At 41.7% G+C, this 15,154-nt stretch overlaps 1 protein-coding gene across 3 annotated transcripts in view; it reads right to left on the bottom strand.

The window, feature by feature from the left end:
* The window catches only part of KCNIP4 (potassium voltage-gated channel interacting protein 4), a gene marked incomplete at its 5' end in the record, with an annotated part of 258,129 nt that overhangs the window by 112,805 nt on the left and 130,170 nt on the right, over window positions 1-15,154 (bottom strand). Inside the window, one exon of one of the 3 annotated variants that reach the window (XM_081332491.1) lies at window positions 13,881-13,980. The exons of the other annotated variants lie outside the window; for them this stretch is intronic. Coding sequence (XP_081188617.1) covers window positions 13,881-13,980 — 100 coding nt within the window. Of the gene's footprint in view, window positions 1-13,880; window positions 13,981-15,154 lie in introns of those variants that run through there. 3 annotated transcript variants of the gene reach the window in all.

The raw sequence follows: 15,154 nt of genomic DNA, 5'->3' as shown, positions 1-15,154 counted from the left end.
GTTCATTTTTCAAGTTTGCCCATCCAAGTATTTTTTGAGCTAAGTCCCTGTTATTATGGAAATTCTTCTAACTACTCAGCTCTTTTGTGATTATGATTTATAATTACATATAGGGACCCACAGAATGGAGCCATGGCATAAATCATAGTCAGCAGCTCGAAGAACAATATTTGAATGAAATTCTTTAATCTCCAGTGGTTATTATTGATAAAAAGTACTTAACATCTTGTGAACAAATGTGGGAAAATGCCCCCCGCCCAATCTAACTATTCAGAAGAGATGTTTTTAGCTACAGATATGTACTGATTGCTGGCAAATCTAATTGCTTATACCTATCAGAGATGCACACTTATAATTTCACATTCACAACAAAAATATCTTTGTAAAGAAGTTGCATTGTCTAAAAAACTAACCAGTAATATTCAAGGACACGCTGCTGTATAAAAGATACAATGCTGAAAAGGTTTTGTACAGTTATAATTCAGCGTACGGCTTTCCCCAAGTAAACAAAGAGTTAGAGAGCAAAATTTAAAACCTAAACAGCCAACTGCAGAATTTTAAAAAGACAGAAAACAGGATGTGTGGGACTAATAAAAAATCCTCGTTATTCAAATATCACAAAGCAGCCTCTTGCTTCTAAAATCCAGATCTCCCTCTGCAAATTCTTTTCAGTGCAACTGGCTGAATCAGCCAGTTGTTTATCAGAAGCTTTGAGCCTAGGTAGAAATTCATTTTTTTAAAATTTACTCTTCTATAAACAATGGGAAAGCTCATGTTGTCTAGGCTGCTGTGAATCATAGTGGCAAAGGGGGAAGAACACGTGCCATGGGATCAATCTGAACACTCAGATCGATTTGACCGTTATACAGGTGCTTCTGGAAGACAAAACCTTATCCCAGAATAAGCAATTTAGCCTTAAAGAAAGTTTATGCCAGGCAAAATATCAAGAAGGCTAATCATATTTTTATTTATTTTATTTTAATTCCATTTATATCCCGCCCTTCTCCGAAGACTCAGGGCGGCTTTACAAACTTAGCAGTAGCCTTCATTCTATGTATATGCCTGCTTATTAGGGCTTTCACACACCCCAAGCGGCATTATTACAAAGTCAGCTTAATTGCCCCCAACAATCTGGGTCCTCATTTTACCTACCTCGGAAGGAGGGAAGGCTGAGTCAACCTTGAGCCTGGTGGGACTCGAACCTGCAATAATTGCAGGCAGCTGGTGTTACTTAAGGAGGCATTAGCCCACTGCTCCACCAAGGCTCTTTTATGTTAGTGTCTGCCATCTTAATCATTTTGATTCCCCTGTAGACCACTCAAGTTTTATCTTCAGTTCTGGGCTACCTCAACTACCAAAATGGACAGTGGGTTTAGCATCCCCCGTTGCAACTCCCAAGATGCATTAGTTTAAGGCAACTAATTGGAAAAGCAAAATGTTTTCTCTGTCCTTGAGATTTCAGAGGACTGGCATTCAAACCCTTCCCTCACCCTGCCCTTATGCTACCCGAAACTCAATTTTTATTGGGGTGAGATGCTGCAAGATCCTTAAAGTATTTGTTGTTGTTCAGTTGCTAAGTCTTTGTGACCTCATGGGCCATAAAACTCTAGACTCCTTGTCCTCCACTGTCTCCTGCAGTTTGCCCAAATTCATGTTCGTTGCGTTGATGACACCATCCAATCATCTGCTCCTCTGCCGTCCCCTTCTCCTTTCGCCTTCCACCTTTCCCAACATCTGGATCTTTTCCAAGGATTCCTTGAAAAAAAAAGTACTTGGCCAAAAGTATTTGGGCTTCAGCTTCAGGATGTCCCTCCAAAGGACAACTAGGGTTGATTTCCTTTAGGATTGACTGATTTGATCTCCTTGCAGTCCAAGAGACTCTCAAGAATTTTCTCCAACACCACAGTTTGAAAGCATCAATCCTTCCCTTAAGGTATGCAAATGTAAAATGTGAAAAACTCTCCATATAATTTCTTAAATTGCTAGCCGGGGATTCTACCGATCAAATATGTTCAAGTATATTAAGTAATACTAAATGTTGGGGATACTATACATTTATTCACTTATACGTATGCATGTCGCTTAAGTAACATTTCTGCAATCCTGCCGCTGCATGTGATGTTTTTAATAGATGATTAATTTGCCAGATCTGATTTCAAATCTCTACCGGAAGTGAACTGGACCCCCTGGGCATTTTAATTCCTGCAGGTCTTGGCTCCCTTCTTCTACAACACAAGATTTTGTAGAAGTAATTCCCCTGGGAGCTCTGCGTTCTAAAGCCACGCTGAAGGCCTTAACCTGTTTCAAAGCTTTCTCAGTATATCGGCTGTCCAATTGAAAGTGTTCCACGCAACTTCATTGCGTAGCATTATCAAAGCAACTGCCACACTACACTGTAGGGAGAATCCACCCCTTTTAATATAAGAAAGGCCCCATATTAGCAAAGAAATGCCTGCCCCCAGCCCTGGAAGAGAAAAGGCTTTCTTGAATAAAATCACCCAAGTGTCCAGCCCCTGTGAACGGATATTTAGTTTCACAAACTGTTCCATTCATAAACAAAACACCTTCGGCTACAACCTCCACAGAAGGCTGGAACTGATCAGATTAAAAAGCAGAGAGACAAAAGACACCTAAAATCTACATTCACCACCCAGCCCCAAGGACACGGCACAACCTCTCAGCCACAATAGGAATCAGGCACACTCAAGCACAGGCTAAAGTAAATTTCACAATGAACCTGGCTTCCAAATCACAAATCCCTAGAACGACATAAAAACCCATCCATTTACCAAGACTATTTTGTCAGCTGAGTCACTTCGCTCCTGATTCCTAAATAAATGGAGACCTCCTTTCCAACTGCAGCTAGCCTCCTGCGTCTTTCTCCTGGCTTGGAACCAGACCAGATTTTACTTCCAACAATAGTTTACTATATCAGAACGGCGCTTTTACAGAAGGGTTTCGAGCGTATCCACAAAATGAATCTATGCCCCCAAGTTCTGGAAAAGCTTTTAGACCCAGATGGTGAATTTTCACTCTCTGATTGCCATGGCTTGACAAACTGACACATTGCTTTCGTCTTGCCAGCTTAGTTTGGCAACGTCACCTGGACTGATATTCACACACTTCACAGTTTTCAATGTAGTTTTACATTTTGTTGATGTGATGGAAATTAATGGATGCTCTTCATACAGTTCAAATGAAAAATCGTGAGTGGATAGGGCAGCATCCATTCAGGATGAAATAGTGGCCATGTCATTAAAATTCAAGATTGTTTTTGAAAAAGAGAGGTGGGGAAAATCTTTGATTTAGTTCTGGATTTCTCCATCCTTTACTGATGCCATCTGAGGAATGATAAATAAACAGGAGAAAAGGGATCTTCTCCACTCTAATACTCAGAATGTAGATTAGACATTGAAGATGATGATGAGGAAGAACAGTTAACAGAACGTCCAATGAATCAAGGTAGGACTCCATTTTAGTTCTCCTGGCTCAGCTCAAGGGGTCGGTAAGAAGGAGTCATGGGGATTTTGGAAAAGGAGCTGGCATGAATGTTCCCAGGGTTCCACACAATACCAGGAGAATACCTAAGTGAAGCCTTCAATTCATAGGCTAATTTTTACACAGCAGTCCTGCTGTTTCCCAAACTGTTTTAAACTTGCTCTTTGATGTTGCCATTGCCCTAGTCCCAGACCTTCAGGTAGCTAGGTGGTTTCCTCAAAGACACAAACTGAGCTTCTCTACAAATGTTCCCTAAGTTTTGGGAACATTTCATGACTCTCAACGCACACAGCAATCCATCACAATAGAGCCGGAAGGGACCTTGGAGGTCTTCTACTCGAGCCCTCTGCTCAAGCAGGAGACCCTATACCATTCCAAACAAATAGCTGTCCAATATCTTCTTATAAACCTCCATTGATGGAGCAACCAAAACTTCTGGAGGCAAGCAGTTCCACTGGTTAATTGTCCTCACTGTCAGGAAGTTTCTCCTTAATTCCAGGTTGCTTCTCTAATTGATGAGTTTCCATCCATTGTTTCTCGTCCTGCCTTCAGGGGCTTTGAAGAAGAGCTTGACTTCCTCTTCTTTGGGGCAGCCCCTGAGATATTGGAAGACTGCTTATCTTTTCTCTAGACTAGACATACCCAAGTCTTGCAGTTATAGGATGTCATCAACATCTCACTAGTGGCCTCGAAGAAAATCTCCTTTGTTGTCTTACTCCACTAATTACTCATGCTTCCCCCACAAGGGCATTTTTGTGCATTTTAATCCCTCTCTCTGATTGTTCTCTTTCCCTCTGCATGACATCTGTCATTCACTGGCTATCCAAGTGCCCTTCAGACTTTTCTTTGGCAAGCCGTTTCCACGGATTTGCAAAGCCTCCGTTCCTTTTCGTTCTTTCTGGAAGTCATGCATCAAGTCATCTGGGTAAAAAAATATTTTCCAGCCCGATTTCTCTCTCCCCCTTAATCCAACCCAGGAACAAAGTAAGCCCCCATTTTGATTAATTTCTCTACCTTCCCTCTCTCTCTCTTTTTTTTTGCTTCACTTCAGCAGACAAAATGATGGAGAAACCATTAATTTCTTTTCCATGAGGTGGTGGGTGCACAGACTTATTAAGCCTTTGTGCTCTGTTCTCAAAGAAGCCCCCTGGGCTGGCAGTGATTTCTATGGATTATTTGTTCCTCTCCTCTTCCCCTCGTCTTAGCCAAAGGCAGTGCCTCTCGCGTTTGTTTTCTTCCATTGAATGTGTGCGTTTGTGTGTGTGTGTGTGTAAATCTCAAAAGGAGAAATGATGGTTGGAGAAGAGCCAACAATTGTTTTGCTTATCCAAGTCACAAGGTGCGGTGATTGCAGGACTAAAGGGAAGAGTGCCAGGAAAAAATGTTAATAGAGATCAGATGTAGGAACTCAACACAGTCCAGGGATGTGATGGATCATTAATATTCTACTCGCCCCACTATCCTACTTTGCAGGGAGAAAAATACCAGTTGCAAACTTTGGACTGTGTCAGCCTTCAAAGACTTATCACAAAGGAGGAAAGGTTGCAATCCTCTTCCAGAGAAAATTTACACAGGCAATGACATTTGCACTCACACGTGTTAGTTCCAGCACCCCAGGACGCTTGATATTTCTTTATGGGTCACTGCTTCAGCCTTCGGGTTATTCGTGGGTAGCCAGTAATAACTTCTCTACCGCCACTCTCCCTGCAAAGAAATCCTAGTTCTCTTCACCACCATCCCGCCCTTTTTTTTTGCATGCGCTCCTATCCCTCCTCTCAGAAAGCCTAACCCTAATTTTTTTTAGGGCGGGGCTGCCAAAAAGAGAAAAATCAAAATGCAAAACCGTCGGGGTCAAAGCCTCACAGAGATACAGGCATCCCTACCCTGCCCTGGGAGAGAGGGAGAAGCTATCAAAAATGGTAAGATGGAAGAAGTCCCGAAAATACTTTTTTCCAAAAGGCAACTGGACTTGAAGAGATTTCGCTTCTCATCCAAGAAGCTTCTTCAGTTCATGGAAGCTTCTTGGATGAGAAGCGAAACGTCTTCCAGGAAAAACAAAGTCCAGTTGCCTTTTGGAAAAACACCTTTGGGATACGGCCTCTAAGCTTCACTTCTTTAGAACATAGCACACAGAATCATCCTGGGGCTGGAGAAGACCTCAGGTTTTCTAGTCCAAGCCCTGCTCAAGGCACGGACCTTATTTAATGATTGCCCAGTCTACTTTTGAAAACTTCCAGGGATGGAGCTACCATCTTGCCAGTTGTAATTACAAGCTAGTGAAAACAGTTAGTAGGAATTCTATTCTAGTTCTTTGTTCTGATTATGCAAAAGGATCCTGCAAAATTGCTTTCTTATGACTTTATTGCCAGAGGCAGGGGAAGGAATTCTCGGATACAGGATAAATGGAGTCTTCTGTATAAAAAGACTGCAGTGGAAATAATATAAACTTTGTAAAAAGTGCACCAACGTAAGCCATAATGCATCGGGTTAAAAATTTGTCTCTGAGTCAAGAACCGCAGAGACAGAAAAGTGGGGCTCATTTGCGCATCCGAGAAAAGCAGATCAAATGGTCAAGGTTCAGATTCCTCCACCAGCCCAACCCCGTCCTTCATAGAATGGCTAATGGAATCTCTCCTTCACACTTTACATTCCTTCCTGTTGCCAACCTCAACAAGTAGGAATTAAACTCAAGGACGCCAATTTGCTGCACAGCTTAGGTGATGTTTACAGTGTACCTGTTAGAATCCCATCCTAGTTTGCATTTTTAAAATAAGCAGAAAGGGGGGGGGAAGCTTTGTCTTTCTTTCAAAAAAAAGGTGATACATTTATCACCGCTCCTGAAGTTTTAATTTAAATTCTTGTGATAATGAAGACACCCATCACCAGTCTCCATCTCACCTTTTCTTCAGAAGGATTATCTTCAATTCAAGGCCATCTACATTTTGTATAAATAGGATAAAAATCTGTGCGTGTCGTCTTCATTACACGGGTCTCTGCTCTTCAGGAGAGCACCAACGAACAAAGGTGTAGGACATGTTTTTAAGATGCATGGAACGGAACGTATGTAGCATTCTTAGTATGTGGTGCCAAAAAATTGTGTTGCCAAAAAAGCCAACGCAGTCCTAGGCTGTGACAGCGTCAAGATCACAAGAAGTGCTGGCACCACTCCATACTGCTCTAGCAAAGGCCACACTTGAAATCCTGTGTCCGGTTCTGGTCATCACGATACAAAAAAAGATGCTGGGACCTTAGAAAGAGGGCAGAGACGAGCAACAAAAATGATTAAGGGATCTGGAGGCGAAAGTGTAGGATGAAACTAGGCATGTTCAGCCTATCAAAGAAAAGGCTTAGGGGTGCCATGACAGCCATCTTTCAATACTTGAAAGACCTTCACAGGCAAGAGGGGGTTGACCTATCCTCCAAAGCACCCGAGGGAGGGCAAGAAGCAATGGGTGGAAGCTTGTCAGAAGGAGGAATTTCCTGACAGTGAAAACTATCAATCAATCAATCAATAATCAATCAATCAGACTAGAGATGGAAGGGATCTTGAAGGTCTTCTAGTCCAACCCCCCACTCAAGCAGGAGACCCTACACCATTTCAGACAAATGACCATCTAGTCTCTTCTGAAAAGCCTCTAGTGATGAAGCACCCACAACGTCTAAAGGCAAGTTCCGCTGGTTAATTGTCCTCACGGTGAGGAAGTTTCTCCTTAATTCCAGGTTGCTTCTCTCCTGGATTAGTTTCCATCCATTGTATCTCATCCTGCCCTGTGGTGCTTTGGAGAATAGTTTGACCCCCTCCTCTTCTTTGTGGCAGCCCCTCAAATACTGGAATGCTGCTGTCATGTCCCCCCCTAGTCCTTCTTTTCTCTAGACTGGCCCTACCCAGTTCCTGCAGCCGTTCCTCCTATGTTTCAGTCTCATCTTAGTTGCTCTTCTCCGCACTTTTTCACAAAGTCTCAATGTTTTTTTTTCTTTTTGTAATGTGGTGACCAAAACTGGACGCAGGACTCCAGCTGTGGCCTTACTAAGGCTTTACAAAGCAGTACTAACCCTTCACGTGATTTTTTTTATCCTATTTATATCTCGCCCTTTCTCCGAAGACTCAGGGCGGCTTACAATCTAAGAAGCACAAATCAATGTGCTTAGCAATAGCCTTCATTCTGTGTATATAGCTGCTTACTAGGGCTTTTGCCCCCCCCCCCAGCAGCATTTTTTACAAAGTCAGCTTAATTGCCCCCAACAATCTGGGTCCTCATTTGACCTACCTGGGAAGGATGGAAGGCTGAGTCAACCTTGAGACTGGTGGGACTCGAACCTGCACTAATTGCAGGCAGCTGGTGTTACTTAAGGAGGCATTAGCCCACTGCTCCACCAAGGCTCCTTTGATTCTATGCCTCTGTTTTCCAACAGAACAGTTTGCCTTCTGGATCTGTGGATGCTCCGTTGCTGGAGGTTTTCAAGGAAAGATCGGACAGCCATTTGACTGGAATTGTAGAAGGACTCCTGCCTCTGGCAGGGGGGGTGGACTAGAAGACCACCAAGGTCCCTTCTAAGCATACGATTCTATGATTCCACAGTATAGCTTCCATATGACTATTGTCCCCTTCAAAACGATATGGCTCCCTATATGCCACCGTTCAGTCCCAGTGGCTTCCTGGGCGCATCAGATCAGAGCATCCATTGACCTTTATAGATCTTTTCTTCTTCAATCAGGATAAAACAATGAGGAATTGGTTTGTTCTGAGTCAAGGCACTTGCAGTCTTCTTAAGGCTGCTTGACATGCTGACAACACACCACCTCCTTAGTATTTATTTCCATACAGCGTTGCAGAGTCTTTTTAATTTCTTGGCTGCCATCTAATGGTCATCCAGATGTTTGCAATCTAAAGGACGGGCTTTTTTCCTATTCTTTCTACAAGCAGTTCTCGGCTTAAAAAGCACCTGAGCCTCAAACCTATCCAAAGTCACTTTTTCAGTGTCGTCGTAACTTTGAATGGTCACTAAATGAATCATTGTAAGTTGAAGACTAGATAGGTATAATCGACATCAAACGTCGTGTACTGGATCAGCCTAGTACCTTCCTATATTTTAATGATTTGGCGAGCTTCATTTTGAAGCCATTCTCCTGCCAAAAGGACTTCAAACTACCCCATTAAAACAAACAAAGGAAAAGCATTCAACCTTTAAACATTTTTTTTCCTGCTAATCCTTTTCTTGCATTTGGGACTGACTGCTGCTTAATTCCCTGCTCCCTCTTGCTCAGACATGACCTGTTTGTTAGCCTATTAATAGGACCACATGTAATGGAATATTAGAAAGTTCTTTGGCATTTTACAAAAACACCATATTTAAAAAAATGCTTTGTAATTCTCATGTACTCAACTCTAAAGTAAGTACTGCCACTCTCTGGGCTCTGGAAGAACTGTTCCTGAAAACATATTCATCTGCAATAAAGATAAAGTCTCCACGTACTTCTCCTTAAAAAAACACCAAGGTGGTTTCTAACCAAAGCACTCATTGGTTTAAATTTACTTTTTCTCCACTTGTTGTGCCATTGAATCACCCTGGTGTGAATTTTTGGGTGCTTCAATTCCACTGAAGTCCGTGAGAGCCTGAAACCTTTCCAAGGACACTGCAGCGGGTGTGGACAGAAAGCAGATGGTTCCCATAACCAAGTGAAATTGTTTACATGGACTACATGAGAGGGTAGGGGGTTTGGCCGGGGAAATTATTGTTTAATTCTATGAACTGGTGTCTGGGAACTTCACAGTAAGTTTTGCTTTGACATTACCATGCCGTTATTCAATAAACAGTAAGATTTTCCGAAACGGAATGAACTTGGGAGTTTTATTTGAATTCTCTAGCTGGCTGTCAATACCACAAAGAGTCATGTAACCACTAATATTTTCATATACAGATGTGCAGACGTTATTTCCTGCTATGGAAGTAATGGCAGCCAACAGGGAAGTTGACTTCTCCAATAACTCCTTCTCTAAACTAAGGCAAACTAGCAGAGGTGCTGGTGGTGACCTGCAATGGAGGCACACCAATAATCCTCAATTACAATCATTTGTTTAGTGACCATCTGACGTTTATGACGGCACTGAAGAAAAGAGTGACTTATGACCGTTTTTCACAGTTATGACCACTGCACCATCCCCATATCCCGTGGCCGGTAGCTCAGGCCTTTGAACCCAGCAGGAAAAAGAGAAGCCTCACCTACTTCAAGAGGTCCTTGGCTGATGACCCCAACTCGGTCTAAAATTTCAGTCGCTAAGAGGGACAAAGTGTCAAGCAAGTTTCTCCCCACTTTATGACCTTTCTGGCCATAGTGGTTAACTCAGTAACATGGTTGTTAAGTGGATCCGGTTCCCCCATTGCCTTTGCTGGTCAGAAGGCCACAAAAAGGGAGCACGTGATCCCGAGACCCTGGAACTGTCATAAACATGAGAGAGTTGCCAAGCATTCTGAATTTTTAAAAATTTGTTTATTGATTTTCTAATTTTACATTTAAATATTTGAAAACCAACCTGGCGGCTGAGTTGGTCACTAATTCAATAACATACCATTATTTTTAGCACAAATCTCAGACTACTACATTAAATGTTTCCTCTCTTTTCCCCTTAGTATGTACTGTCTCATATTTAAATTAATACAATTATCATATCAATTAAATAAAAAATAAGTTTCTTAGTTTTATTTTATATATACCTTAATTGTTTTAACATTCAATCTTTTCAGACAATCAATGACCTAGTGAATTGTTCCTGATTTTAATGCCAAACAACATCCTGTATTTTGATCACATTATCCTGGGGAGGCTGCAATGGTTGTAAGTGTGTGAAAACGGGTCATAAGTCACCTTATTCAGTGCCGTTGTAACTTCGAACGGTTACTAAATCAACAGTTGTAAGTCAAGGGCTAAGCTGTATCCTAGGCAGATTTCTTTCCCTTATGAATATGGAGAGATTCGTGCTTTTTTTCCCTGTGAAATTTATAAGGAACAAAGAGAGACACAACTGTGTGAACTTTCACCGCACGCCACAATCGCCGCCGTGCACGGGAGGATCGTTCCGCTCCCGACAAAGGGAATCCAGCTGGCGTTTCAGATGACTTTTCCCCCCGTCTTGCTTCCATCGCCTGGAAACTTTAAAAATCCACAAGCGGGTCAGGTCAGTCACTGTACAGCTGGTCCTCGACTTATAACAACGGAGCCCCGAATTTCAGTTGCTAAGTGAGACATTTCTTAAGTGTGTTTTGCCCCATTTTATGACCTTTCTTGCCACAGTCGCTAAGCGAATTACTGCAGTTGTTCAGTGAGTAACCCGGCCGTTAAGTGGATCCGGCTTCCCCCCATTGTCTCTGCTGGTCAGAAAGTTGCAAAAGTTGATCACGTGACCCCGGGATTCTGGGACCGTCATAAATACGAGACAGTGGCCTAGTGTCTGAATTTTGATCACGTGACCCCGGGGACGCTGCAACAGTTGTGTCAAAAACAATCAAAAGTCACTTTTTTGAGTGCCGTTGTAACTTCGAGCCGTCACTAAATGAACTGCTGTAATTCAAGGACGACATGCCAAATGTTGAGGGACGAAACTGTAAGTTACCTGCAGGCATCAAGATATAATATTTAAAGCAACTCACTCCTGCCCGATGCGTGTTTGATTTTTTTTTCTTGTCACATTCACTGACAAAAGACACGTCACTGTCATAACATCAGGACACAGATCAGAATCAGAATCAAAATCAGAATAGAGCCGGAAGGGACCTTGGAGGTCTTCTAGTCCAACCCCCCGCTCAAGCAGGAGACCCTAGACCGTTTCAGACAAGCAAGTCTCTTCTTGAAAACCTCCAGTGATGGAGTGCCTACCAATTCTGGAGGCAAGTAGTTCCACTGGTTAATTGTCCTCACTGTTAGGAAGTTTCTCCTTTAATGCCCAGGTTGCTTCTCTCCTTGACTTGGAAGAACGGGAGGAGAAAAGCAGAAGAGAAAGCAGCGCTTGTTTATCTGGCACTTTCTCTATATGAATCACATGGCACAGTAGCTCAGGTTATGGGGTTAGCAAGGTATAAGCAAAATGTCCTTTTGCTCTGAACTATTTTCACCTGTTCGCCTCTCTCGTGAGCAAACACAGGGAGTAAACTCAAGCATTGGACAGACTGTCTGAACCAGGAACTCCAGCTTCTTCTCATCTTGGAACAAATGCAGAGAATCCACCGCGGATGAATATTTGGTATGGATTCTTCTTGCATTTACACAAACCTCCTACACAACTTTTCCCCCCGACAGGGTGTGAGCAGGGGTTTCCACTCTTTGTACACAGAGAAGAAAATAGTCATTCTGGTGAATGTTTTGCCTCCTGGCCAAATAGTCCCATTCCTTGCTTGAAGGATACTAAAGAGATCTTGTCTCTTTCTCTGAAACGTTTTGCCAGATTTGGAGAACTCAGAAAAAGTTGTGTATGGTTTTGCTCAGGGTTACAAAGAGGCGACTTAATTAAGGCTTCTGAATATTCCTCACAGACAAACGCTTTCTTTCATTTTAGATAAAAAAAGAAAATACAATAGAATAAGTTATCCCAAATAAATATTGTTTGGTCCTAAGTTTTGCCTAACACACAGGTATTTTTCTGTTTACCTACTTTGTGTACACAGATAGGATAGTTTCAAGTATCTACTCAGAACTGATTTTGTATAAGTTTTATCAAATTATTACTATTATATTACTATTGTAGTCATCTGCAAGGAGAAAAATAAAACTGGAGGATTTTTTTTAATATTACTTTAAATTTGATTTCAAAACAAAACTACATTCTAGCTCTCATAAAAGGCATGAATTCATAAAAAGGCAGCTTTTTATGACTTTTATTTCCAAGAATGTGTTTGCAAAACAACATTGTTAAGGATTTCCTTGAGATGAAAATCTCAAAAAGATAGAACCATTGCGAGGAAAAGGCAATTGTTTCCAGCAAAATGCAAACACACACTTAGAAAGCAAATCTTACAGGATTTGCTCCTTTTACTACCAATTTTAACACCTTTACAAACGCTGATAAATAGTGACGTCCTTTTAAATCTGCTATAGAAAGTCTGGAAGAAAAACCACAAATGAATGGATTAATAACATATCAGGGCAACCTACAATATAAGAATGAGCAACTGGATGCCTAAAACAATCTAATTAACATTATATTTTGGAAACAGAATAACCACACAGCCTACTGACTCTGAAGGTAGAGACTATCAAAATATCACAAAACCAAAATGATTTTCATGCAATGGAATAAATTGGATTATCTCAATAAACTTAGAAATGTGATGGGCACAAGTGAGGAAGGACCATCATTCTTAAGATGTAGTTGATTATTGTGGCTTCTTTGTAGTTTTCCTAAATGTTCAGAATTCAACAACAACAAAACTGCACTGAGAACTTTTTTTCATACGTTAACTCTTGTAAGAAGGATTACACTTCTTTAAAAGATTATATAAGTAGCCAAGCCCAATCAAACGGAGAAATTTACGTTTTGCTAGTTTTAAACTTGGAAGCTTTCCTTTAGACAGAAGACGAGTTCTTGGGGGTCTCCTTCAGAGCTACAGTCCAGACCGAGACAAGTCAATGAGATATTTTAAAACTGAATCCAGGGACATGTGCTGGGAGTCCTGAAAAAAATGTGACAAAATCCATCTTTCCATGTAATTTCCATACTCTGATCACACTTTCTGGACACAGCACAAACACATGTGAGGCTCAGCAAAACAGAAGGACAGCTGTTTTACAACTTGAGAAAGAACAGGGGAAAAAAAAGAATATTCAACAAAAAGTCTAAATAATTTTCCCCTCAAGTGGGAATTCTATCATCCGAAAAAGATAAAAGTAGGAGGCACCTGGAAACACCTCAAACTCTTAACAATGAAAAGAATTATCTCCAACTTATTGATAGAATAACTCTTCAAAACCTTTATAGCTTTCCTTCCCTGGAACATTATATTTTGTCAAAGTGGAGCACAACTGAAGCATCTTCTTGTCTCTGCCCCTCCCCATCCTCTCCCACTACGCAACCCAACACATTCCTGTTGATCCAAATATTACACAAGTATTTATGCACAGCCAGCAATGATCTGAGCCAAAGTTTCCTTGTCTTCTCACCACACCCCCTTCTTCAAAATCACTTGAGAACCTCTCCTGTCACGGGGCTTTTCCAAGACCCAACAAGAAGACAGCAACGCTAGAAAGCTGAAATATCAGTTCTGAAAATTTCCTTGTAGGAGTAGCAGATTAAAAAATAAATAAAAATGAAAAGTTCTCTTCCCAGATCCCCTTCGTCGCCCTACTCAAGATTCAGAAACCCACCGTTATTTTTAGGAGCGATGCCTCTTACCTTCCAAGCTAGAATCAATCAGCCCAAATTGTTCCAGCACTTTCACAAAGAGGACAATCATCACCAGGACGGCTATCATTTCGAGTCCTTCCAAGTTCATGGTGCGCCAGGTGATGAGCTACCCCTGCTACAGAGGAGAGAACTCATCATGCGCCTCGCCTTCCGTGGAAAGCCACGGCACCACCTTAAGAAGCCGACAGCCTCCGCGAGGAAAAGTGGAGGAAAGAAAGGGAAGGAGAGAAAGACTGTGAAGGGGTGGCTGACAGGGAGGTGAATGGCTCCGATCCACCCTAACAGAGTCCAGAAGTAGCAGCCAGATAAAAGTCTTTGCCCTGATAGGGCGGTCCCTTTGCTCATCAGCCCACTCCACACCAGCCATGTGCGGAGAAAAGTAGCCGTCACCCCAAGGTCTAAGAGGTCACCCCACAAACATCCCTTGTAGAATCTGCTCCACCTTGAAGTGATAGCTGAGCATCTGGGAATAACCGCTCTCTCTCTCTCTCTTTTGGCTTCCTCCCTTCTCTACTACCAGCGCACGCAGCTAATAGTACAGCATTGTTGTGGATATTTCGTTGCCTGGGAAACTGGGAAGCTATCTAACATGGGATCCTAGCCCAGGATGTTCAGAAGCTAAAAGGCTGCAGTTGGAGAGTAGGAATCCAAATAAGCAAATAGTCAAGTTGTCACCAAATCTTACATACAAAGGGTGCCAACTTTCTCTACAAGCTACTCTGTAAACATAAGACAACAGGGTGGACTTGGGCAACTATTGTTCAATTTCCAAGTGACCTGGAGAAGATCGTTCTACAACTGTTGTGTTAGTGCAATAAGATTTATTTCATGGACCCAAAATTGAGCACAAAACCCTGATGAATGTGGTTTATATTATCTCAGAATTGTATGGTTCTCTCAAATAATATCACAAGATTTAAGCATTTGCATTTTTAAGCCTGAGAATTTTACTCCAGAAAATAAGCTTCAGAAGGACTACTGTGCAATATGTACATTCTTGTTTTCTTTTAAAAGATTTAATAAAATGAACATTTGTTGACGAATAGAAACTAAACTGTTTCTTTTAACCGTTACAGAATTTGATTTAACTCGATTGAACTGTTACAGAACCTGTATGAGCTGAGAAGCTAAAAACAGGTGGATGATGAAAGTCCACCAGAAAATCCAAGGATTGTAACCTGGAAAGTTAAACAAACAAATTTATTCCATATTGTAGCTTTAAAAAAAATTAAATGACTTGTGTTCATGAAGTCTCCAGAAAT

This window comes from Vipera berus, assembly GCF_964194415.1.
Source record: "Vipera berus genome assembly, chromosome: 7".
Classification (NCBI taxonomy): Eukaryota; Metazoa; Chordata; class Lepidosauria; order Squamata; family Viperidae; genus Vipera; species Vipera berus.
This window is presented reverse-complemented; position numbering and strand designations above follow the sequence as displayed.